This window comes from Exophiala bonariae, assembly GCF_035927105.1.
Source record: "Exophiala bonariae strain CCFEE 5792 chromosome Unknown scaffold_10, whole genome shotgun sequence".
In the NCBI taxonomy this organism is placed as follows: Eukaryota; Fungi; Ascomycota; class Eurotiomycetes; order Chaetothyriales; family Herpotrichiellaceae; genus Exophiala; species Exophiala bonariae.
In genome coordinates this window covers 829,565-852,452 of record NW_027042485.1, presented here as the reverse complement: position 1 = coordinate 852,452, position 22,888 = coordinate 829,565, and the positions used below count along the sequence as shown (strand labels likewise).

The 22,888-nt window shown below is 50.5% G+C and overlaps 9 protein-coding genes across 9 annotated transcripts; 5 read left to right on the top strand and 4 right to left on the bottom strand.

Annotated features, from left to right (window-relative positions):
• Nucleotides 1-40: 40 nt before the first annotated feature.
• Nucleotides 41-1,192, top strand: LTR84_001585 (uncharacterized protein; the record flags this gene model as incomplete). Its single annotated transcript, XM_064845208.1, has 4 exons — nucleotides 41-249; nucleotides 303-394; nucleotides 464-750; nucleotides 803-1,192. The coding sequence occupies 4 exons, from the start codon at nucleotides 41-43 to the stop codon at nucleotides 1,190-1,192; spliced, it is 978 nt and encodes a 325-aa protein (XP_064707466.1).
• Nucleotides 1,193-1,414: 222 nt separating this feature from the next.
• LTR84_001584 (uncharacterized protein) lies at nucleotides 1,415-3,334 on the bottom strand (the record flags this gene model as incomplete). The annotated part of the gene is made up of 3 exons (XM_064845207.1): nucleotides 1,415-1,444; nucleotides 1,541-3,243; nucleotides 3,301-3,334. The coding sequence occupies 3 exons, from the start codon at nucleotides 3,332-3,334 to the stop codon at nucleotides 1,415-1,417; spliced, it is 1,767 nt and encodes a 588-aa protein (XP_064707465.1).
• Nucleotides 3,335-5,444: 2,110 nt separating this feature from the next.
• Nucleotides 5,445-7,514, top strand: LTR84_001583 (uncharacterized protein; the record flags this gene model as incomplete). Its single annotated transcript, XM_064845206.1, has 1 exon — nucleotides 5,445-7,514. The coding sequence occupies one exon, from the start codon at nucleotides 5,445-5,447 to the stop codon at nucleotides 7,512-7,514; it is 2,070 nt and encodes a 689-aa protein (XP_064707464.1).
• A 2,289-nt stretch (nucleotides 7,515-9,803) lies between these two features.
• Nucleotides 9,804-11,044, top strand: LTR84_001582 (uncharacterized protein; the record flags this gene model as incomplete). Its single annotated transcript, XM_064845205.1, has 2 exons — nucleotides 9,804-9,810; nucleotides 9,858-11,044. 2 exons carry the CDS (start codon nucleotides 9,804-9,806, stop codon nucleotides 11,042-11,044), a joined length of 1,194 nt encoding a protein of 397 aa, XP_064707463.1.
• An 893-nt stretch (nucleotides 11,045-11,937) lies between these two features.
• On the bottom strand, nucleotides 11,938-12,605 carry LTR84_001581 (uncharacterized protein; the record flags this gene model as incomplete). Its single annotated transcript, XM_064845204.1, has 3 exons — nucleotides 11,938-11,973; nucleotides 12,038-12,270; nucleotides 12,413-12,605. The coding sequence occupies 3 exons, from the start codon at nucleotides 12,603-12,605 to the stop codon at nucleotides 11,938-11,940; spliced, it is 462 nt and encodes a 153-aa protein (XP_064707462.1).
• Nucleotides 12,606-13,156: 551 nt separating this feature from the next.
• LTR84_001580 (uncharacterized protein) lies at nucleotides 13,157-14,017 on the bottom strand (the record flags this gene model as incomplete). Its single annotated transcript, XM_064845203.1, has 1 exon — nucleotides 13,157-14,017. The coding sequence occupies one exon, from the start codon at nucleotides 14,015-14,017 to the stop codon at nucleotides 13,157-13,159; it is 861 nt and encodes a 286-aa protein (XP_064707461.1).
• A 2,002-nt stretch (nucleotides 14,018-16,019) lies between these two features.
• LTR84_001579 (uncharacterized protein) lies at nucleotides 16,020-17,093 on the top strand (the record flags this gene model as incomplete). Its single annotated transcript, XM_064845202.1, has 1 exon — nucleotides 16,020-17,093. The coding sequence occupies one exon, from the start codon at nucleotides 16,020-16,022 to the stop codon at nucleotides 17,091-17,093; it is 1,074 nt and encodes a 357-aa protein (XP_064707460.1).
• A 900-nt stretch (nucleotides 17,094-17,993) lies between these two features.
• LTR84_001578 (uncharacterized protein) lies at nucleotides 17,994-19,886 on the bottom strand (the record flags this gene model as incomplete). Its single annotated transcript, XM_064845201.1, has 1 exon — nucleotides 17,994-19,886. One exon carries the CDS (start codon nucleotides 19,884-19,886, stop codon nucleotides 17,994-17,996), a length of 1,893 nt encoding a protein of 630 aa, XP_064707459.1.
• A 407-nt stretch (nucleotides 19,887-20,293) lies between these two features.
• On the top strand, nucleotides 20,294-22,327 carry CLF1 (NineTeen Complex (NTC) component; the record flags this gene model as incomplete). The annotated part of the gene is made up of 1 exon (XM_064845200.1): nucleotides 20,294-22,327. One exon carries the CDS (start codon nucleotides 20,294-20,296, stop codon nucleotides 22,325-22,327), a length of 2,034 nt encoding a protein of 677 aa, XP_064707458.1.
• Between the last annotated feature and the right edge of the window lie 561 nt (nucleotides 22,328-22,888).

The following is a 22,888-nucleotide window of genomic DNA, read 5'->3' as shown; positions in this document are numbered from 1 at the left end:
CAAGAAGCCTCCAGACGACTTTCAACGTGGTCGAAATACAATGGAACCCCCTTTTATGGACCCCGAGATCTCAAGAGACAGATCTCGCATCGCTGTTTTGGGTGCTGGCTCAGTTGGGTCGGCCATTGCCCTGTGCTTGATACTGAACCCAGTGGCAAGCGAAGTCCTCCTGGTGGACCCTAAGGCCGATTTGAGAGACGCCCAAGTGAAAGATCTTGGAGACGCAACTACCTACCATGGCGCCGTAGGGTGAGATGACTTGCTAGCTGGAATGACATCAGTCTTGTTGACCATTCGAATAGTGGTGGTGGGGTGAGAATTCGAAGCGGCACGCATCGAGAGGCTGGACAATGTGATATCGTTGTGATCTCTGCTGGTGCAAAGCAGAGACAAGGTCGGTAACCGATCAGATTCGTGGTATCGAAATGTGAAAACGGCAACGACATCTAACATCATGCTACAGGCGAGTCACGGACGGACTTACTCGGAAGAAATTTGGCAATCTTACGGTCTGCCATCAATGACATGAAGCCATTTAGGGAAGAGACTGTGATTCTTCTGGTGGCAAATCCCGTCGATGTTTTGACCTACTATGCCCAGAAATTCGCAGGTCTTCCTCGGTCACAAGTCATCGGTAGTGGGACGTTCCTCGATAGTGCTAGACTGCGAGGGATTTTGGCCGACAAGATTGGTGTTGATGCTGGTAGTGTTGATGCATATGTGCTTGGAGAGCACGGTGAAACTCAATTGGTACGAAGAGTACACCAGAACAATGCAGATAATCCACTGAACTGTACAACAGGTTGCCTGGTCATGCGTGACTATTGGGGCAGTCCCCATGGATCAATGCCTACCACCAGATGTCACAATCGACCGCAAGGCAGTTGCAGCTGAGACCAAGGATAAGGCTGCCAAAATCATCGAAGCCAAAGGAGCGACAGCATATGGTATTGCTGCCTTGACCGCATCTATTTGCAAATCGATCCTGTTTGATCAGCGTAATGTTCGGCCTATCTCACATTGGAACGAAGAGCTGGGCTGCTGCTTGAGCTTGCCCGTGGTATTAGGGCGCAAAGGGATCGTAAGAACGCTCAATATCCCTCTGAACGACGACGAGACGCACTTGTTGAACATAAGTGCAGGAGCGTTGAAAGGTTTCATTGAAGATGCAGAGAAAAGTCAGAAGTCGTGAACAATCAACGGTCACTTTATTTGATATTTTGGATGGTGCGGGAGTCTGACGGGTAGAATTTGAGGACACTCATCGAGGAGTTGGGAAGATAGAGAGTAGGACGAAACAGGTATAGGAAGAGTGAAATCTTTGCTCGCTAGGCCAGTGGGATCCTACAAGGTCTTAGTGGCATCTTCCTACTCACTAAGCTGGGGTTTTGTGCTCAGCCTGGAACCGACCCCCTTAACTCCGCTTTGCTTTGGTTTGAGTGTCCTACAGGTATCAGACAAGTCAATTGGACGCGAAAATGCATAAACCGCAATGACAAAAATGTCGGATGTGTAAGGGTTCTTTTGATGATGAGCTTACCTTGATCCGCCATTCATCGACCAAACCAATATAATCCTCCGGTCCGTAAGGATGAAAAACCTCAGCCCACCAACCATTCTTCCTCCTGTATCTTAGTCCCAGGTCTTTCAGCATCATGTCCATATAAGGCACAGCATCAAAGACGAAATCTGGGTGCCGCTTTCCAAACGCACCAGGGTAGCGCCATTTGCCGAACTGGGTTTGTAGAATGGTCTCGTAAGCCACCGCATCAGGGTGAAGGTTCTGTCGTGCCGGCTTTGATGGGTCAACTGCGTGCTGTGCGAGAAGGCGGCCATTGAGAAAGGCGGTGATCCAGAGCGACTGAACTTCTGCAACACAGACGGTATTTATCGTCAAGACGATCCCGAGAAACGCTATCGATGGCTTAGGGATGCTTTCGGCAGGTACCATGAAGCGATATAAGCGATAGGGGCGTTCTGCCACAGCTGATTCACCATCGTTTGAATCGAGGGGTTTGTATCGTTGTAGCACACTTGGTTGATCTAGCAGGCGTGGAAACCGGGCCAGGATCTCCTTTTCAGCTCGCTTCACAAGTTGCGCTTCAGACTCGCTGGTTCTGCTGGGGAGGCCGAGTTCTGCGTCAATTCCAGCAGGGAGGAACTTGATAGCTGGGCGGTGGTGCCAACCAGTCGAACAAATCAGGGCGTCACCGGTCACGACGGATCCATTGGATAGGTGAACGGTGTGATTGGAGAGATGATCAATGTCCGAAATGTGGACCTTGATAGTCCCATCGCGTACGAGTGCAAAGAAATCCGAGGTGTAATTGAAGATCCCTAGGGACGAGGCATGCCAGAAAGCCGAAAGCTTCGGTTTCAACTTGGCGGTCTCTGGATGCTTATCGTACCCAGATAGATCGATCACATCGCTGGTCAAGACTTTCCAGAAGCTATCGACGATGAATCTGCCTACTCGAGTGCCGTGAAGGAAGCGTCGTATCCAGGAGAAGCCGTCCTCGTCGCCCCAAATGCACGGAGAGAACCAGGTCAAGAAACGCACACCAACCAGGCCTTCGAGGCGTTTCTTCAACGGTGTTACGTATGGTGGAGACATATAGTTTGTGCCATGTCCAGACTCTCGGATAATCCAATCGACGGTCAGGCCCTGAGTCGCGAAGGCATAGGCTGCATCATAGGCAGATTTCGATCCTCCTAGAATAACGACATTCTTGGACGATTGGATCAGCTTATCTGCCTCATCTTTCAGATACTTCACATGGAATAACGGGGCCTGGAAATCTTCTTGTCCAGGGAAAGTCGGGACAAAAGGATGGTTGGTCAAGCCAGTGGCAAGGACCAGCTTGTCCGCGATGACTTGCTCCGTACCCTTGTCTTGGAGCTTGATAGTGATTTTCCACTTGTCATTGAGAAGTCTTTCAACCTCCTCAACTGCAGCATTGACTTTGGTTCTTCTTGTTAGATCAAATTTGGTCGAGAACTGCTGGAGATATTGATGTAGTTTGGCACCCGGGATATGCTCTCCAGCTTTGATGCCGAGGGAGAACTTGTCCAGGGGAAAGTCACTGTATTCATAGGACCCAACAAGATTGTTGGACTTCAGACCTGGGTAGAGCCGGCCCTCAGACCAAGTTCCCCCAATGGATTCAGCCGACTCCAATAGGACCAGCTTTGTTTCTGGGTAGACATCAAGATATGTCTTCGCCATTATAAGCCCATTGATACCTCCGAGGAGTCAGTTGATGCTATCAGCTCATTCAGATGATTTGAAGAAGATCATACCTGCGCCAACGATCACTAGGTCATAGGATTCCATCGTGGGAGCTTGGAGACTTCTTCTGAATGAGGTTATTGTGGCTGTAGAGCGTCGTTTGGATGGGTCTCAGCACATAAATTCAACAGTGTACCTACCGATCCCTTCTTGTAGAACGCAAGGAGCCTTGCCAGATTGACAATGTGAAGACGGGGTTGGTAATAACTCGTATCCATGGACTCTGCCTTATGCACCAAGTAGGGCGGGGCGGGATACCTACTCCGTACCTGGGTAGGCACCGACTCTGGTGGTTCGGGTTAGACACGTGAGAGCGTGGTCTCTTCGCGGGGTGGTGGCGCTTGGGTGGCCCTCCAACAACGCTTTCAGCTCTCCGTAAGTTCCAGGAGCAAGATACTCAGTCCCTGGAGTGTCAGATGTCATAGCGGGGCTCCAAATTCTATACAAGATGGGAGAACTCATATCTCGCCGAGTTTGCATCCCACTATGCGTAAGGTCTGAACTTTCTGCCGAGCGCCTGTAGCATTCAAGAGATTGGAACCAAGTGAAAGGATCATTGGATCAGCATCAGGGGAGGATGTTTCAAGTACCAACGCCAGCTATAAGTATGGAGTAGTCGTCACCAGGCTAGGCTTTGACACCTCGTCAAGTTCCCCAGTACCAGGTCCTTGGTACTCCGTATGAGTTTGCATCTAAGCAAAGCATGCAGAGAAAGAAAACTACGAGTACGAAATTGTGCTTCATGTCGGATGATCCTGACAGGCCGTTCAGTCCAGCAATTCGATCCTAGCAAGAACGGACCGAAGGTAATAATAACAAGGAATAGGTTCAAGCCTCCTCAGTAGGGTAACCTGTAGGAAGCATTCCGTGCCAGTAGAATACTACGCGTCCAGATGCTCGACTTTGTGTGGTACCGAGTATCCGTACGAGCAGCCGATTAGTTTTGGTGTAATGAACTCGATCTAAACAAGTCAGCACAAAGAGAATTCTCAGCATCAAAAGGAGAGCTAAAGATACTCCGTACGAGGTGGTTTACGATGAGGCGGCCCTGTTGTGGACTTGGTGGTGAGCACGGGGGTCGGTGTTTCGCTAGTGGCCATCGGAAATTGACAATTGACAATTGACAGGAACCAGATGAGACGATGGACGATTGATGACGTGCAGGTTTTCTTCTAGAATCGAGACTGGGATGCTACTTGGTCGAGCGTGACGTAGTCTTTGTTAAGTAGTCATGATGATTACTAGGGGAAAGAATTCTCTATAATGATTATAATAATCACAACAACATTACCTCGTACAGATTGTCCTCTACGAAACCCCAGGCTAAAGAGCACTGGAAGCTGGGAGTGATACGAGTTGGAGAATAGTGGCAGTGCACGTGTCGAGAGAACGAGAAGCGACCCTGGAGCCACACCTATCCGTCCTCCGTTGGGCCTGGAAAGCCTGAGTGAGCCACCCGGAGCCACCTGGAGCCACCTGGAGCTAATCCCAGCCAAAGTCCCACACCATTCATCCTTGATTCCTCAAGCCTCCAGGGACGACTTTGTTAAATTGGCACTTGAGCTTGCTAGTGATCGACCAAACCAATAACCAGCATATATTGGAGCCGGTGGCTGAATTTGGGCTTGCTAGGCTCCCTTAGCGTGCGGGAGAGGCACTTAAGGTCAAAGAACTGGGGGCCCCCTCGGTCCATCGTGGAGCTTAACCCTAGGCGACTGGACAGAATCCAACGGGGCAGGGTTCCTGGCTCATGATTGTTTCTCCTTTGTGAACTGCATCTGCTAACAGGGTGTGCTTCAACACAACCACTCGTATTCCATCGCTGCATTGAGTCGACCAGCTCTACACAATCGTCTCTCCTTTGCTTCCTTTCTTTCTTTGTCATTCCTTCAGCCCAACTCTGAGTACAGTCATTCTTTTGAGGTTAACTCAAGTCGTTCGTTACCAACCTGTTGCTCTGCTGTTTGTGGACAGGCTCCACGTTCCATTCCTTTGCACCATCGACGCCATCCACAACCACCCACGAGAATCACGAGTCCTGTAATCCATCTATTAGAGACCCGCTTAGCATCTCGATTTATCATGTATTAATACAAATCACCCCTTGGTGATCATCTCGAACCTGCCGGAACTACGAATTTCACCCATCATAACCATGCTGGACTCGATATTACCTGAGAATGAACCTCAGATCCAGCCCCGAAACCCATACCCTCTTGCACGACCAGGACCCATACCCGATGGCAGATTGGATGGGATTTTTGTGGAAAGACCAGTTCCAGCTCTGGTCGTAAGGGATGAGTCTTCTACTACTACTGCAAGTCCATCAGCAACATTCTCATGTGCACCAAATGACAACAGTGGGCCGTGTGAAAAATACTACAATGCAGATGGCTCCGGAAACACTCTACCTATCGTATTGGGAGTGGTGATCCCATTGGGAATTGCTATAGTCATTCTGGTATGGCTGCACCGCCGCCATGTCGTGAAATTGAGGCAGGAGGATGCGAACGATAAACACAAATCTTTGGACTTTGGGATGGGTGAAGGCAGGGGCAAGTCTCGAAAACCCAACGCACGCGGTCGAACCGAAATGTCTGCTTCGCAGGAAAAGGAAATTGGTGGCCCAAGAGAACGCGGGCTGTCGATGGACCTAGAGGCCCATAATCCGTACGTGCTGCCACCAGCGTTAAATCACAGCAGAGAGTCGTTGCACTCTTTGTCGCGATCCATCACTGGAGACGACAAATACCGGGCCACAAATTTCATACCTGATGATGGATCGATACGCCCGGCATCGAGCATAAGAAGTCCCTTGGACGACTCATCGTCCACGTTCACTGGCTCTTCGAGCCGCAGGTTCAACTACGAGTCCAAGCATAACCTCCTCAGCAATGCCCAGGGTAATCCGTTAGGATCAGCCGTGCGCGACCGTTCCATGTCTTCTTCACGGGATCCTTCAGTTGATCCCTCAAACGGTCTCCGTACCCCGTACCCTCCGTCAAACAACAATCTGTTGGCGCCGACAGGAGCAGATTCTACCAGAGACTCGTTTCTTAGCACGGCCAGCAGCACTGGAAATGTCAATGCTTTGAGAGCAAGTAATAATTACCTTGGGAAGTTTATCAGTGGAGGAGCACCTTTGAGTGGGGAACAGTCAAGCAAAAAGGCACCGGCTGTGGTCATCAATGAAGTGCGAGCAGAAACGCCCGCGGAAGAAGTTCGCCCTCCTCCTGTCGTTTTGAAAGATGACATCCATCTCAAGAGTGCACCGAGTGCTCCAGAGGAAAAATACCAACAAACACCCAGCATCACATTCAACAACCCCACAGATCGCCAACCTCGGCTACCCCAGCTTAGCTTCATCGATCCGCAGGGTGAAAAGCAGAGCTCTCCAGAGCCAGGTTTGGCATCGGAAGTGACCGCGGCATCTGTCATTGATAACAAACCTTCGGCTTCAGCAGCAACTTCGATGGATCACTCTTCAGCCCAGCACTATTCGCAGCAGTCCGAGCATCTTAGCCAAAACTATGAGGACCAGTATGAGGACGCAGATGATTACTACGAGGAAGAAGAAGTTTACGGAGATTACTATCAAGAATACGAAAATCATGATGGATATGACCAGCGACGGTCAATGATGGGTATGCGACCACTTCCTCCTGATGATCCTTCCGAGAACCCCGAGGACCGAGCCAATCGAATTCGATCATTTTACAAGGAGTATTTTGACGATAGCAAGCCCCAGAATTTCACCAACCATGGTGGACAGCAACATGGAGGCTACTATGAGGAACAAGAAGGGTACTATGATAACCATGGGCAGGATGGGTATTACGATCAAGGACAACAATATCCACCACGAGGAGGGACTGCTGCAGGTGCTTATGGCCGACATCGGGCCACTGTCTCGAATGGAAGTTATATGTCTGGACCCAGAGCGTATTCTTCGGTATCTGGCAGATACGGACCACCACCGCCACGTGCAGCGGCCAAGAGGAGGGAGGTGCCACTCAAGACTCTTCATGTACTTCCGACGCCGCATTTGTTGAAGGACGACACATTCCTACCCATTGACTATGCGCCACCCAAGAAAATCTCCAACCAAAGATCCGGCACACCTGATAGTCTTCGGGGTGGAGAGAGGCCATACTCACCATCCGTGAGGGCGCACAATCCTCTCATATCGTCGTTCGACGACCTGGCGGTAATCCCAAGCCCGTAAGTATTGCTGTTGAATTGGTAGTGTGGAATTCTTGCTAACATTGACGCTCAGACATCAATTGCGCAAGTCCGGAACATTTACCTCTCTTGACTTTGCACCCCCCAAGTTTCGATCTAACGATACGATGAGCGACTCAGGTAGCATACGCAGCAACCGATCAGGTGTCTCGGCGATACACGCACACAATATCAGGAATGGAGCCTATCGTGTCTCGAAGATCCCCAAGGATGTTGGCGGTACGAGAGAGGAATTTGCCGAATCACTGAGGCCACAGTGGAATCTGAATCGATGAGACTCGTCCACTGATGGCGCCGAGAAGATGTATTTTTTTTGAGACTGTAACGGCCTTTGTGACGGTTGAGCATAGCGGATGGAGTTTGAGGGTCCGGGGAGCCCTTTGTGCTATAGGCACGCATCGAAAAAAGTTCAAAATATAGTAGGACATACTTGGCACCTCTCGATATATGTGAGGAAGGACAAATGGATGAAAGATAGAAGCATGATCGCCGAGGTAACTCCAGCCAGAGCTCTATCAGGTCACCTGCTATAAGAGTAGAGTTTGGTCAATAATGGTCACGGATTATCCAAAAGTTGGTACAAAGTCTACCGTCTTGTCAGAAGTCAGCTGATGAGATGAGTCGGAGGTCAATCGCAAACTACCTAGGTACCTTTGTCCAGCGGCAGTGGCAAATCACCAGAATACTTCTAGACCATTATGGCACGGCATGAGGTCTGTGCTGTACAGACGAGTAGGAAGCAAAGTTTATCCGTATTTTCTTGAGCTTTGCGACGCTCGCGGGCACTGACAATGCGAGGTGCATTGATTGCCGTGTGATATGTTAAAGCCGACTGGACAGGACGATATACCGACCTAAAGTTAGGCGTCGATAGGCCTGAGCTAGTGGCACATTGAGTTTTAGGCATGTCTAATTCTGGGGATCTTAAGCGGGACCAGAAAGCCAGCAGCAGAAGCCTCAAGCCTGACCACCGCGAGTCTTGGGACTCAGGCTGCCCAGTCTGGGTGCCGAGTCCCTTACCTGCTTTGCAAGTTTCCGGTGTCACAGGTTGCGACCGATCACAACAACACCCACTGCCTCACATCCCCAGTCCCATTGTGTTGGTTTTCGTACCGTATAGGTGGTGTAACCAGGCTCTGGCCGGCTCCTGTTCAACTGGACCAAGATGTCGGAAACATCATGCTTCAATGAGATCTCCAAGAGCGTGAGATATTTTATAATCATCTACTCGTAAGAGTGTGACTCGCCTCCAAGTTCATGATTAATGATGTCTCGCCGGCTGCAACGGCTTGGAAAGTGGGAAACGAATCTACTCGTACTTAAACTAGTTCCCCTTGACTCAGCACTTTCATGATTTGGGGGATTGCGAGCATGGGTCACATTGCAACGGTGCCGCTATTGATCAGAGCCCCCCGGCCATGCTTGTTGCAAAGAGCTTAGCTCCAATAAAGGAGACAATCTCATTGGGGTTTGAGATCCGATGTCAGCGAACTGATCAATCATTGTTGGCTTGTGTCCTGCTCAGCATCCACTGCCCTCGAAATCCTTACATCCGCTTGGCCTCATGAGAAAGGCAGTCGAGGGCTAATGAAATCAAGGGATGTGAGACCTTAGGCGGGACGGATACCCTAGAAGTTAGAATGCACACCTGTGACCTCCGAGCCCTACCTGCAACTTGCGAGCCACTGGCCACTGGCGCCGTACTCAGTAATCCAGTTCCAAGCTGCGCCTTCCCAAGCCTCTGAGAGAGTCTCTTGTTGCTCCTCTCCTCTCCTGCTCCTACGCACAACATCCTCCCTGCCAGTGCTACTCTGTTCCTCACCATCACCATCGCTCATTTTCCCTTCTCCTTCTCGTCACCACCCGTATCACCATCGTCATCGACAATCTTCTGTCCGCGCAACCAAGTTACCGAACTTGAGTTTCTCCCACCATCGTTGTCGACATCCGTACACGAATTCGATCGTCCCTCTCGCGCCACCAGCTTGGCCCATCCAAAACCAGGGAACTATCAGTCCGACCGCGTTTTGACACCTCCATCCACTTTCCCTCTGCCCAACGGTGCGGCTGGAAACCACTCTCAATATCAACAACCTTGACACAATCTTATAATCCCTCTCAAGGGTCCGTGTGGTCATTCATCTCTCACTATTCATGCACCGGGTGCTATAATCTTTCTCGTTTTGTCTTCCCGCCGAGCGGCCTCACCAGCTTCGACGTCGTCTTCACGCCTACTCTACCATAGTCAGCCTTGCAGCAACAATAACCAGCTATGTCGGGTAAGTGTTCGTCATTCATCTGTATTTCTTTACTCATAGCCATGTAGATACTACATCTGCGACCGACTCGGTCATTACGACCGTGATAACTACTACCTCGGTCAGCTTAACGACCTCTCCCACCACCACTGTAATTGTGACCGATACCTCGACTTCTACCCCAGAGACAACTCCTGTTGCGCCCACAACAACATCGTTTGTTACAGTCCCAACCTCGACCACGGTGGTAGAACCCACCACTTCCCAGTCCGTCATTGATGTGACTCAAACCACAACAATAACCCCTAATCAACCGACCACTTCTGCACTCCCGCCAACCACCCCATCAGTACTGGTTATCACTTCCACAAAGCCTGGCGAGTCTACTCCCATAACACAAACCAGCACGATTTCCTCGGCTACTTCCACGAGCGCATCCTCAACTGCTTCAGCCTTGAGTGCTTCAGGCAATGGATCGGGTGGTTCCAAAGGCCTTTCTGATGGAGGCAAGATTGCAATTGCAGTTGTGATCCCCATCATTGCCATTGCTGCCGCTTTCTTTATTGGCTTCTTTTTATGGAGGAAGAGAAAGGCCAGAAAAACCAACGAAGAACTCCGAAAGAATGAGATGGCTGAATACGGCTTCAATCCCAACAGTGACCCAACATTGGCAGGTGCCGGCACCGCATATACTGACAATGCCTCCGAGGCCCAAGAAGACAACAGTGGCTATCGTGGATGGGGTGCTACTTCGTCCAATCGTAAAGCCTCTACCACTTTGGGCTCGAATGGTAGAGCCGCTGCTGGTCTTGCTTTGTCCGAAAGCAGCAGTCAACCAGGAGGATATCACGGCTCACCTAATGCGCCTTCTGACGCTTATTCTACCGACCCATTGATGAATGGACATCCTGAGAGTGGTGATGGTGTCGGTGCACTTGGAGTGGGAGCCGGTCTCAACCGAAACCGCAGTGGTGTCCGTCGAGGCCCTTCCAATGCCTCATCAACCTATTCCGAAGGTCATGTATCTGAGCTATCATCTGATAACCAAAGTGTTCCCGGGCCTTACTATCAAGAAGAGGTCCCATACAACATCTATAACGACGCCGCCCCTAGCCACGGCCCTTACGGAGATGGTTCATATGGTGGAACCAATAATCCTCCTGTGATAAGAGACGTTCAAGCCCGGAGAAACACTCGGATCGAAAGAGCACCAACGTTCCCTCAAACACAAGGTGGAATTTCGCAGAATTTCTAAACAATTTTCCGTTACATGAAAGCATTTTAGGGGTTCGTCCTAGGCTGGCTATTAGCCAAGCCATGAGCTTTGAGGTCTGGTTCCGGAGTTTTGTGGGCATGGATCAAAAGCAGCATGGGCAGAATATTTTGGGAAGTTTTGGGAAGGTTCTGATTTGCATTGTCTTATACCCGACATGTGTTTTGATAATTTGCCATTTACGAGTTTCTTACTACTCTTACACAGGCAGTGTCCCGGTTTCCAGGGGTGGAAACGAGTGACCCTCAGCAACTTGTACAGAGTTGATTGGACATATATACATCACTTTTGGGGAGGAGTTAACAGTCGAAGCAGGGTCCAAGTATGACCTTTTGGGTTGTCTGTATGTCTTTGAGGGGAAATGAAGGACGGGCGATCAACGGCCGATCTTCTGACCAGAGCAAGATCGAAGAATATTTCGGTCCCTATCATTGTCCATATCTATCTATCTCATTAATGCAATCTTCCTTTGTACACCAACAAGCCGAGCTGTTTCAAGCCTCATCCTCGATCTGATATCGATCTGCAATGATTTTACTCGGGAAGCGATCTCCGATAACTCGCTTGAAACCGTCGAATGCACGCGGCACCAGATCACTGCCTAGACACAGAGTGAAGACACTCTTTTCTAAAGAAAATGCTCATAACCATTATGCCAGGTGAGGGCGGAATTTAGAAGTTTCGACTACGAGTATGAACTTCTATTGTCCGGGGCCTCCGGGCCGAATGCTTTTCTCCAACCCGAATGCTCAATTCAGCCAAAGCCGGAAGGAATCGGTCTTTGTCCATTGTATTGCGATTCACCTTCACGATGGATCATGTCCGCCCAATCATCTCTACCATGTGTTTCATATGCCAGGAGACATCGCAGATCATCACGCTTTTGCGGCTGCAGCGAATGGTGCACTGTCCTACAATCAAACGCTAAGTCAGACATTTCTCGAAAGGGGGGCATAGGGGGAAGGAAACACGTACGGCAAAAACCTGCATGAGACTCAATCTCGGCTTGCCGGCTCGGTGGCTCTCTGCATCGACCACCAAGTGAGCGACAAACTGGGCGGTCAACTCCTTGCCGTTGTTGAACACTTGGGTGAGCTCCCCGATCAGAGTGAGATCGCGGCCTGCGCTATCGCTGACGAAGACCTGCAACACCGTATGGTGGCGCGACGCCACGATGTTCCAGGCGTTGTCTCGGCTGTGCGAGATGGCTAAAGAATGATTCCAAAGAAGATTAGAGAGCTGAACAGAAACAGAGAAACATTCGGATTGTTTGTCGGTCTGTTTCGGTGGCTACAGCCTGTCCGGGCCCACCGTTGGAATCCCTGGAGGTGCGTTACGTTCGTTACATACCTTCGGTGCCCTGCGCAGTTCCAGCCGATGATCCCATCGTCGCGTCTTTCGTGAACACCTCGGCGGCCAGGCGCGGGCCGGCGTCGCTGCTCTTGTCGTCGGCCAGGGTGTAGAAGAGGTCAATGAGCTCCTTCACCGATGCGTCTAGCTGGACCGCCGTCGGCCATGTCGTCTTCGCGGTGACGTAGCCCATGGTGATTTCTGGTTTGAATCGGCGGGGGGAAAGAACAGGAATGGTAGGTGCTGAAAGATGGATTGGGTGGGAGGAATGAATGAAGTGAGTGGGTGAGTGAGAGAACCAACCCCCCACCCCCGGCGAAACACAGAATAAGAGCGAAATTATGTATTGCGTCCAGCTGCAGCCGGAGCATCTTCTCGGCATACCCTCGTTCCTCCGGTGAAGGTATTGAATCCCCGGGATGACAAATGCAGGGATGGCCGAGAACTATATCAGAAATTGAACAGGTCGTGAGCAAGGGATTCTGCTATCCGATCTTAAGCGTACCTTTTTCTGACCCGACTCAGCTTCCAGATGCCAGCTTGGCTGGAATGGTGTGCTCGAGAGGAAGCTCATGGTCAAGATACTGGCATGATGGACTACAGGGAAACTACGTTTGATGGACAAGCAGCCCTGTTCCTTATGCGGGCATTCTATATGGTACTCAGTGGTATCCTTAAGGATCACTTTCTAAAGCCGTAGAGGGGCGATATTCAGAGCAAAACGAGTCCTAATTCTCTTTTTACCTATGAGCCGATGACCATCTTATTCTTGATCGACCCTAGAGCCTCAATCTTGATTTCCACAACATCTCCATTCTTCAGCCAGGCAGGAGGCTTCATGAACGCGGCAACACCGCTCGGAGTGCCCGTCATGATGATCGTGCCTTTCCTGACAGTCCGGCCCATGCTAAGATACTCCAGCAGATCGCTGGTTCTAAAGAGCAGATCGTCCGTGTTGGTCTCCTGGCGCAACTCTCCGTTGACGAAAGTCTGAAGCAGGAGATTGGGAGCACCGTCCTGGATCTTGTCCTTGACGAGAGGACTCTGCGGGCTGACAATGGCGGGACCGATCGGCGCAAACTTGTCGAACGACTTGGCCATCCCGTGCTGATTGCCGCATCTCTGCGGCGTCTGCCAGAATCGCGATGACACGTCGTTGCTCACCGAGTAGCCCAGCACGTATGGCAGTGGATCTTCGCCCTTTCGGAAGTTCAGAACGTCCTTGCCAATCACGATCAGCAACTCGCCTTCGTAGTCTAGCTGCTCGCATCGTGGGTCGACTGGGATATCCTCGTATGGTCCGGCCAGCGAGTCTCCTGGTTTTGTGAAAATGACAGGGAATTCGGGCGTTGGGAATGATGCTTCTTCAATATGCTTCTTGTAGTTCAGGCCGACGCCATACACAAGAGGGGTGGACTTTAGTGGAGACAGAACCTCTGCAATCTGTGCCGTCTCCTTTGTCGCTTTCAAATCCCATGGTTCTTCCCCAGACAGTACGTTTGCAGTCTTGCCCACCAAGTCGTCGGGACCGCTGGGGACATCACCATATTGGACCTTTCCATTTGAGTCCTTGAAGCGGACGAGACAAGAAAAAGTCGATGCCATTGTTGTAATGGGAAAAAAAGGTGTATTCATGACCGGAGGTATTGTCCCTCCCGGGGACCTTTATATCCTCCGGGGTATTCACACATGGCTAGGCGCCCAGCCGAGGCCGTAAAGATCTTCCCCGGGGCTTGACCATCCCCCGTCGGTTCCGATTAACAATTCTCATGAATTATCGAATGAAATGAGAGCGAAGACCCAGGTTGCGATGATAAATAGCATCTTACAACTGGTTTGGCTCATCACCCCGGAGTACGGAGTTCGGTATGGTTGGTCGCCCCACGATATGGAATCTGCTCGGGAAGGTCGCGGCCGAAGACGCCGGGCCTCCACGGGATTGGTACAGCACCTGACCTGGCGCTCTCGGACGATATATGGTATTGGGATTCCCACTTTCACGCGCTTTGTTCAATCCTGCCGGAGTTTGTACACGTGCAACCGGCCGGCTTCGTCCTTCCGTTTGGTCACTTTCGAGCCCAAACGAAATAAGGACATGGTAGGAGAAGAGGGGTTCGTTCAATCCGCTGACCGACATCCTCAGAATCTGTCGTTGAGCCGCACATCGCAAATAGGACACAACTCAATGTTGCTCTTACTGCACTCCGAAGGTGAAGGCGCGCCCGTGAACACTTGATGCATGTCATCATTAAGTATGGTGGTGACCGATTGGCATTGATGGACAAGAGAAACGAGCAGAATCATAGCCAAAATATTTGCAACGAGGACGTCTCATGAGTCCCAGTGATACCAGTGATACCAGTGGTTCCAGTAATACCAGTGGTAAGTCGTTCCAATTTGAGACTCATGCCTATCTTCTCTATAAAATACCGGTTCGTCCCAATTCGTCCCGCAGTTCGGTTAGTCTCATAAATTGCGACCAGCTTCGCCTGAACATCGCAATCCAGATTTCTCAGCGGATGAAGAGTTCGATGATCTCAATGACGGTCAATGAGTGACTTGAGCTCATCGAAACGTCCCCGAACCTGATGCCGACAAGCAGGCGCACCACCTACATTTGAGAATACCGTGACCTCCATGCTACTAAAAGCATTCCCCGTCGCCCTCGGGGTATATGGGCGCGTGAGACTGCATCGCTTGCTATTTCGTGCCGTTGGAGGAGGTGTTGAGCGGCCTGAGAAATGAGAAGGTCAGACTGCCTTGCGCTTTCACCAGTCTCGATGAGAACTCAAAATCACATGTGGTCTGCATACGAGGACACTAGCTGTGATTAAGTACGCATCCATAGCTGACTTGAGAGGAAGGGGGAAGGAAGAGATGACAGTAGAACTAAAGTAGCAGATCCCCTGAGCAAACGACCCTTCCCACCTGATGCCTCACGTTCTGATATTTTACATATTCGGCCACTAGGCACTTAAGCATCTGTTCGGTATCTCCCGCCGAGCCTTGTTCGTCATCATACACGAGTGGCAGCTCAAATTTATCCACCAACCTACGAGTAGTTAATCAACTTTCGGGTATGCATGCAATATACAACCGTACCTCGCATTCTTTTAGAAGGACCGGCGCCAAGTTATTTAACCGACTATCAAGTTGTATGTACCGTTCAATCATCAAGAGCCCTTTTTTCATACCTAAGCTACAGGCTTCCCCTGTAGTCCACTTTTACGAAAGTTCACTAAGGCTATCTGGGCAACTACTGACCATATCTATCGATCAAGAACTAGTTTAACAGCATCACGAACAAGACTGGAAGTGACCAGAGCAAGAAGTTCACCTAGAATCAGCTGCTGCCTGAGCTCCGTCTTAGTTTTGGCTATGTGCCGCTGAATCTGGTGAAGTCTCAGTGACTCATCACGCTTTCCCCCCACACGAGGTGCCAGTCTTCAACAAGTCACTTCGACGCAGCGTGTGTCACTTCCTCTTCAAGTCTGTGTCTGCTCATTCTCACAGTCACCCTTCAGCAAGGCTAAAATTGATCTCAACACCTCAACCTACGCATCTTTTCTCCACTATTTCATCTCAAACTTCCCGACCATCCCCACCAATGTCGACTGATAGGCGTGGGCGCGGCCGAGGAGGCTCAAGGTACGATTCACAGCCGAGATCTGTTCTGGTGTCGAAAGCACTCTCTCGCTTGCTGAGACACGCCGCGGAGCAGGAGCGAATTCCTATCGACAACCATGGCTATGTCAGAGTGGACCATCTACTGGCGTGGCAGAGACTCAGGAGCATGAAGCCACCAGTGACGTTCGAGGAGGTCGTCGAATCAGTTGAAGATAACGAGAAAAAGCGCTTCGCTCTGAAATATGTCAGCAAAGACCCAGACACCACGGAAGTGACACCTGAGAACTCTACTGCTTTAGAACCCAGCCAAGAACCAACCACTGAAGCTGAAGTGGACACGGAAACGCAAAAGGCAATATCCATGTTCCAATCGACCATGGGCGATACCGATTCAAAGCGTTTCTTCATCCGCGCAACACAAGGCCACAGCATGCGGGCCGTGGAAGCCGAGAACCTGCTAAAACCAATCTCTCTCGACGACCCTGACAGCATCCCCACCACAGTCGTCCACGGTACATTCTACGGAGCGTGGAATCCCATCCTGCAGACTGGAGGACTGAAGAGCATGACGAGAAACCACGTACATTTTGCCACGGGACCACCCTTGGGCGATGTCCTCCCCGCACCGTCACTCGACACCACGACCACTACCACTGCACAGCGGCAAAAGGGAAATCTAGGCCACTTAATGGGTGAGAACAAAGTCATAAGCGGAATGCGGACCGACGCGCAGATCCTGGTGTACATCGACATTCGAAAGGCGCTGCAAGAAGAGCCGGAAATTAAGTGGTGGAGGAGCGAGAACGGGGTCATCCTGACGGAGGGCATCGCTACAGATTCTCAACCAGAAGGAGGTGTAAAACTCGTTCCGAAGAAGTACTGGCTCGCTGCTGTGGAGATCAAACAGGGTTTGGGGCTGTTGTGGAAACAGGGTGAGGGCGACAATGGTGTCGTGCAGGAGCTGCCCGAGGCATTACGAAATCGGGCTGTTCCTAGAGGAAAGGGTGGTGGACATAGAGGAGGCCGTGGTGGGCGATCGAAAGGCCGGGGTTAGGGAATTATTATGAACGAGGAGAAAACTTCTTTCCACTGATGGTACCTATTTGGCTCCGCGTGCGAAGCTGTTCTTCTATTCGGAGGATGGCTATCTCATGTTCAAGAGCAGAAACGGCCCTCGCATGGAGAAAAGTCGTGAGCGGCAGTACTGGAAAGCCTCTCATCTTCTGCACCCTTCAGGCATCCACCCACCGTCTTTGATCCCTCCGCGAACGGGACAGCTAAGTAGACTGATTGGTTTTCGTCAGGAATCGTATTCATCAACGGCCTGACCAATTCAGCAAACTGGCCGAATGGCTTCAACAAAGCAGGTGCAATGACAAAATGTGTCGGCACAGTCCCATTTCTCGTAGCTGTCGCATCCGACCCTTTCTGGAAAGCTCTAGTTAAAGAAAGTTCCTTCTGCATGTGATACTCGCTGCTAAGCGGCTCAACATGCGCTCCGAACCTAGCCCTGAGATCTTGGCACGACTCCCCCCTAAGGGAGTCCAGCCTCGCACGAATTCTGCGATAGATTGGAGCTGGAGAACGAACAAGAGAAATCCTGGTGTTGGCTGTTGCCCCGCGACCGACAGGAAATGATCAAGTATAGCTGGCACTTCTGGCTGTGCCGAGATTTCGTGCAGGCGTGAAATCCTCACGCTGAGCATCGTATTCTCAGCAGGTAGTCGGTTATCTGCTGCTCAGTAACTAGTCTCGAGTCGGCTTTGCCAGAATCATTGCTCCGTGGTTGCTTTATATTTGGGATTGATTATCTTCTCCTTGGAGTGTAACAATACCGAATTGATGAACTGTAAGGCTGTAAGCACTGACAGAGTTCGTCGATAAAAGCTGAACCTAGAATGAACAGCTGCTCATCCTGATCCCTCAAGGACACCTTCGATTCGACTTCATTGCTTCACTTCGGCGGTGGAGGACCCATGTTGGTTCTTTTGGCTGCGGGCGGTAATTGTGGTACCTTGAAACCTCCATTAGTCTTGCTGCCGCTTGCTTGAGTAAAGGTGCCGCTCGAAAAGTAACCGGCAGTTTCGGCTTCCCGCTTTCTCTTGAGCTCGGCCTGCACTTTGGGGTCTACCAATTCAAGGCCTTGTACAGGTGTAAATGAGATCGAGCTGGCCGTCCCTGCACCAACTCCGGAGGTTCGAAGACCCTGGGCGCGCAGACTTGAAGCATTGCCACCCATTGTCGCACCGAACGACTTGAGAGATGTATTCATTCCACTGTTCAGACTGGTAGCCAGTCCGGAACTGCCCCAACCGGGATTTTTCTTGCTCAACTTGGCCATTGTTCGTCGGTCGACTTGTGTGGCGCGAATTCTACCGTCATTTTGTTGGCCAATCATACCCAAGCCAACAGTGCCTTCACCTGTTCCATAACCAACTTCTTTTTCCTCCTTGCCGAAGACCATCCTGTTCTGTTGTTTTCTCAGGTCGGTCATTGCAGTTGCTTCTTTGGCTTTCCTCGCCCTTCGCCCTCCTCGTTTCCGACTTGGTTTGTCGTCGGGTGCGGGTAGAGCTCTAGGGCCCCGATTTGGCGGAGGTTCTGTAAGTTTATCAAGTCTTCGTAGACAGTCATCCCGTAACTGCTCTCCAGTTGAGCCATCTGTTGCTTGATGCACGCTGTCTACACGAGCGGCAAGAACCAGTTTGGCAGAAACGATACGCATGGCTTGAATTTTCAGATCGTTAGGGATAGCTTGAATTAGTGGTGAATGGTAGAGGAAGCCTTGCTGTCGTATTCCAACATTGGTAGCTAAACCGCTTTGTTTCTGTTTCTTGGAGCCCATGGATGGAATGTTGCGATCGGGGACCTTTGCAAGACCCTTTAAGCCACCTGCGAAGTTGAGCAATTGAGCAGCTGTGAGTGATCCAATCAGGGCCGTCAAATTGGGGGCAAAAATATTCATTCGTGACTGAACGTAATCGGTAAGAACCCGTTTCGCTTTGTCCAGCTGTAGTACCATTTCGCATGCCCTGAGTGTCGTTTCAAGCTCGGCTTCAGTCAAAGGTTGACCTTCACTCGTAGTCGCTTCGACAGCTACCACCATCATTGTTGGACCGTCAAGAATTGATCTTAGAGGGGCTTTCACTAAGTTATCGGATGATGCTGCTATCGACTTGATATCCTCAAGAGGTCCATTTTTTATGATGGCCACCGTTTTGGCATAATCCAGTGGGTTGGAGACTAGCGTTTCGAGCTGGGGAAACCTCGTTGAGTAGTGGTCACGAATGAACTTGTGGACGAGGATAATCTCGCTGTCGATTTGGGTTGCAAGGTGATTGGATTGGGTTAGCAAAGCATACTCTGGATTGTCTTCAATGGATCCGACGGAGGTGGTCCGTTGATCCAGCGGGATGGACTGGTAGTGGGTAATTTTCTGGAGAATGGAGGAGATGTCAGGACTGCATAGTTGGATGTGCAAATCACTCAGGCCTGAACCAGCAGAGACCAGGAATTTACTTACCTCGAGAACGGGTTGTAGAGTCTTCATCAAGCCGGCCACCGTTCGCACATCGCGTACACCACCCAGGCGCATCTTTTCGACCTTTGCCTTTGTGTCCAACTCATCTTCCAGGTCGTCATCTCTTGCTGCTACCTCCTCTTCTGCATCTTCCATCTCTTCCTCATCATCGTCCCTGGGAATATCGACAGACCCTACGGTACCATTCTCCTTATAGTCATCTTCCCCAACCGCCGCTTCGTCCCCGTTGTCAAACCCATTGGCTTCCTCGTCGTGCTCGGAGCCAGAGTCCTCAAAATCGTTGAGGAGTTCATCTGCGAGGGTAGCCATGATGAACTGAAGGGGACATCAGACCTCGATAGTGTACTAGGAAAGGAAAGGCAAAATAAGGCAGTCGTCGCAGTAGAAGGATTGATGCCTTTCAAGAGTCGAATCTTGAATCTTGATGTGGAGAATCATTGTTCCAGATAAAAATTGAATCACGTGATCAGGTTTCTCCGCAGGCAATTCCTGGTCTTGATCTTCATATCAAAAGTTCTTCTCACATTTAATAAACGAAATCTCGCTCGCCGCACAAATACTGAGCCTGAGGTACCATTGGGGCCGTTGTGGGTTGTTGCTTGGCAGCCACTGGTCAATTACACTTCGTTGTCGCTATTCTGACCAACACCAACTCATAGAAATAACACCAACACCACTACCTTTGGTTCTGCCGCGATTACAACACCCGATCCAAGATGGACTCCTCAAGGGGCCCTCCGCGGGTCAAGAACAAGGCGGCCGCGCCCCAGCAAATATCTGCGGAACAACTATTGCGGGAAGCTGTGGACAGACAAGAGCCAGGACTACAAGCCCCAACCCAGCGGTTTGCCGATCTGGAAGAACTCCATGAATTTCAAGGTCGGAAACGGAAGGAGTTCGAGGACTATGTTCGCAGGAACAGAATCAACATGAACAACTGGATGCGATATGCGCAATGGGAACTCGAGCAGAAAGAGTACCGACGAGCCCGATCAGTGTTCGAACGTGCGCTAGATGTGGACAGTACGAGTGTGATCTTGTGGATCCGCTATATCGAGGCAGAAATGAAGACACGGAACATCAACCATGCAAGGAACCTGCTCGATCGGTCTGTCACGATTCTTCCTCGTATTGACAAGTTGTGGTACAAATATGTCTACATGGAAGAAACACTGGGCAATGTACCAGGGACTCGACAAGTGTTTGAGAGGTGGATGAGTTGGGAACCGGATGAGGCTGCCTGGCTAGCTTATATTAAACTGGAAAAGAGATACGGAGAATTTGACCGCGCAAGGGCCATTTATGAACGCTTCACTATTGTTCATCCCGAATCCCGGAATTGGATTCGATGGGCCAAATTTGAGGAAGAGAATGGGACCAGCCAGTTGGTTCGTGATGTTTTTGGAGTTGCCATTGAGACATTGGGCGACGACTTTATGGACGAAAAACTGTTCATTGCGTACGCACGCTACGAGGCCAAGCTCAAAGAGTATGAACGGGCTCGTGCGATTTTCAAATACGCCTTGGACAGACTTCCAAGGTCGCAATCGACTTCTCTTCACAAATCTTACACGCAGTTTGAAAAACAGTTCGGCAACCGTGAGGGTGTGGAAGATGTGATTCTTGCCAAACGGAGGGTGCAATATGAAGAACAGGTCAAGAGTAATCCTCGGAATTACGACGTGTGGTTCGATTTTGCCCGATTGGAAGAGACTGGGGGGGACGTGGAGAGGGTGCGGGATGTCTATGAAAGAGCCATTGCGCAGGTTCCCCCGTCACAAGAAAAACGACATTGGCGAAGGTATATCTACCTTTGGATCTTCTACGCTTTGTGGGAAGAAATCACCAACAAAGACATCGATCGAGCGAGACAAGTCTACCAAGAGTGCCTCAAGTTGATACCACACAAGAAGTGGACATTTGCCAAGATCTGGATCATGATGGCCCAATTCGAAGTGCGCCAGATGCAATTATCAGCGGCAAGGAAAACGCTGGGGCAGGCGATCGGGATGTGTCCCAAGGACAAGCTGTTCCGCGGGTACATTGAACTTGAGAAACAATTGTTCGAATTCCTGCGGTGTCGGACCCTCTTCGAAAAACAGATCGAATGGAATCCGTCCAACGGTCAAGCATGGATTCAGTTTGCTGAGCTTGAGCGGGGGTTGGATGACTTGGAACGGGCACGAGCGATCTTCGAACTTGGCATTGAACAGCCCACTCTCGACATGCCGGAACTGGTGTGGAAGGCATATATCGACTTTGAAGAGTATGAAGAGGACTACGATCGAGCACGTGCACTCTACGAGAGACTATTGCAGAAGACGGATCATGTCAAGGTCTGGATTAATTACGCACGATTTGAGATCAACGTCCCGGATCCCAACGAACCCGAAAGCGGTGCGGAGGACGAACAAAAGGTGGGCGAGGAAGCGAAGAAGAAGGCGCGCAAAGTGTTTGAGCGGGCACATGACGTCTTCAAATCCAAGGAGATGAAGGAAGAACGAGTGGACTTGCTCAACGCTTGGCGATCATTCGAACAAACTCACGGCAGCGCTGAAGATATCGAGAAGATTGAGAAACAAATGCCTCGCAAGGTCAAGAAGAGGAGAAAGATGGAAGAGGACCGATTTGAGGAATACATCGACTATGTCTTCCCGGCGGATGACGAAAGCGCTGCGAAGTTGTCGAAGATGCTACAGATGGCGCATCAATGGAAAGCACAGAAGCAAGTGAACGGGGAAGGGACGTGAAAGGTCAGAGGAAATGAAATTAGTGGTAGAATTTGGGTTTGGATGCTGGAGATGGGAAACCCTTATCCGGCCGGATCACGATGTCATCCACACTTGTGGGAGTAATCATCAATAAGGACCCAGGGACTCGTGGCTAATCAAGTGAAGAAGAGATCCCAAAGGGGAAAGCAGAAACAGCACCAAATCAAGCAGATATTTTGTAGGGGGCCAGTAAAGGGCCAAGCGGTACCCACTGGAAGGTGAAATGGAAATGATGGGCGTCAAGCCTCGCATGCAATTTTAATTTCCGCCAGCCTCGTCCGGAGTCGTGCAATCTTGGATGCAGGTCGACGATCTCATTGCCTTGGGAAGAGGTATTGGGGTTTCGATCACTCACCATTTGGGTGATGGGGTGTCATATAAAAGTCATTTGGAGCACAAGAGAGAGTAGACAGGTATTAGATGGAGTGGTGAAGGCGTGTGTGACAGTTCATCATGGACAGGGGTGGGTGGGTGGTGCAGAACGGAGGATGACATAATGCAGAGGGCAGACTAGACTGCCAGTGCTGAGTCTGCGGTGAG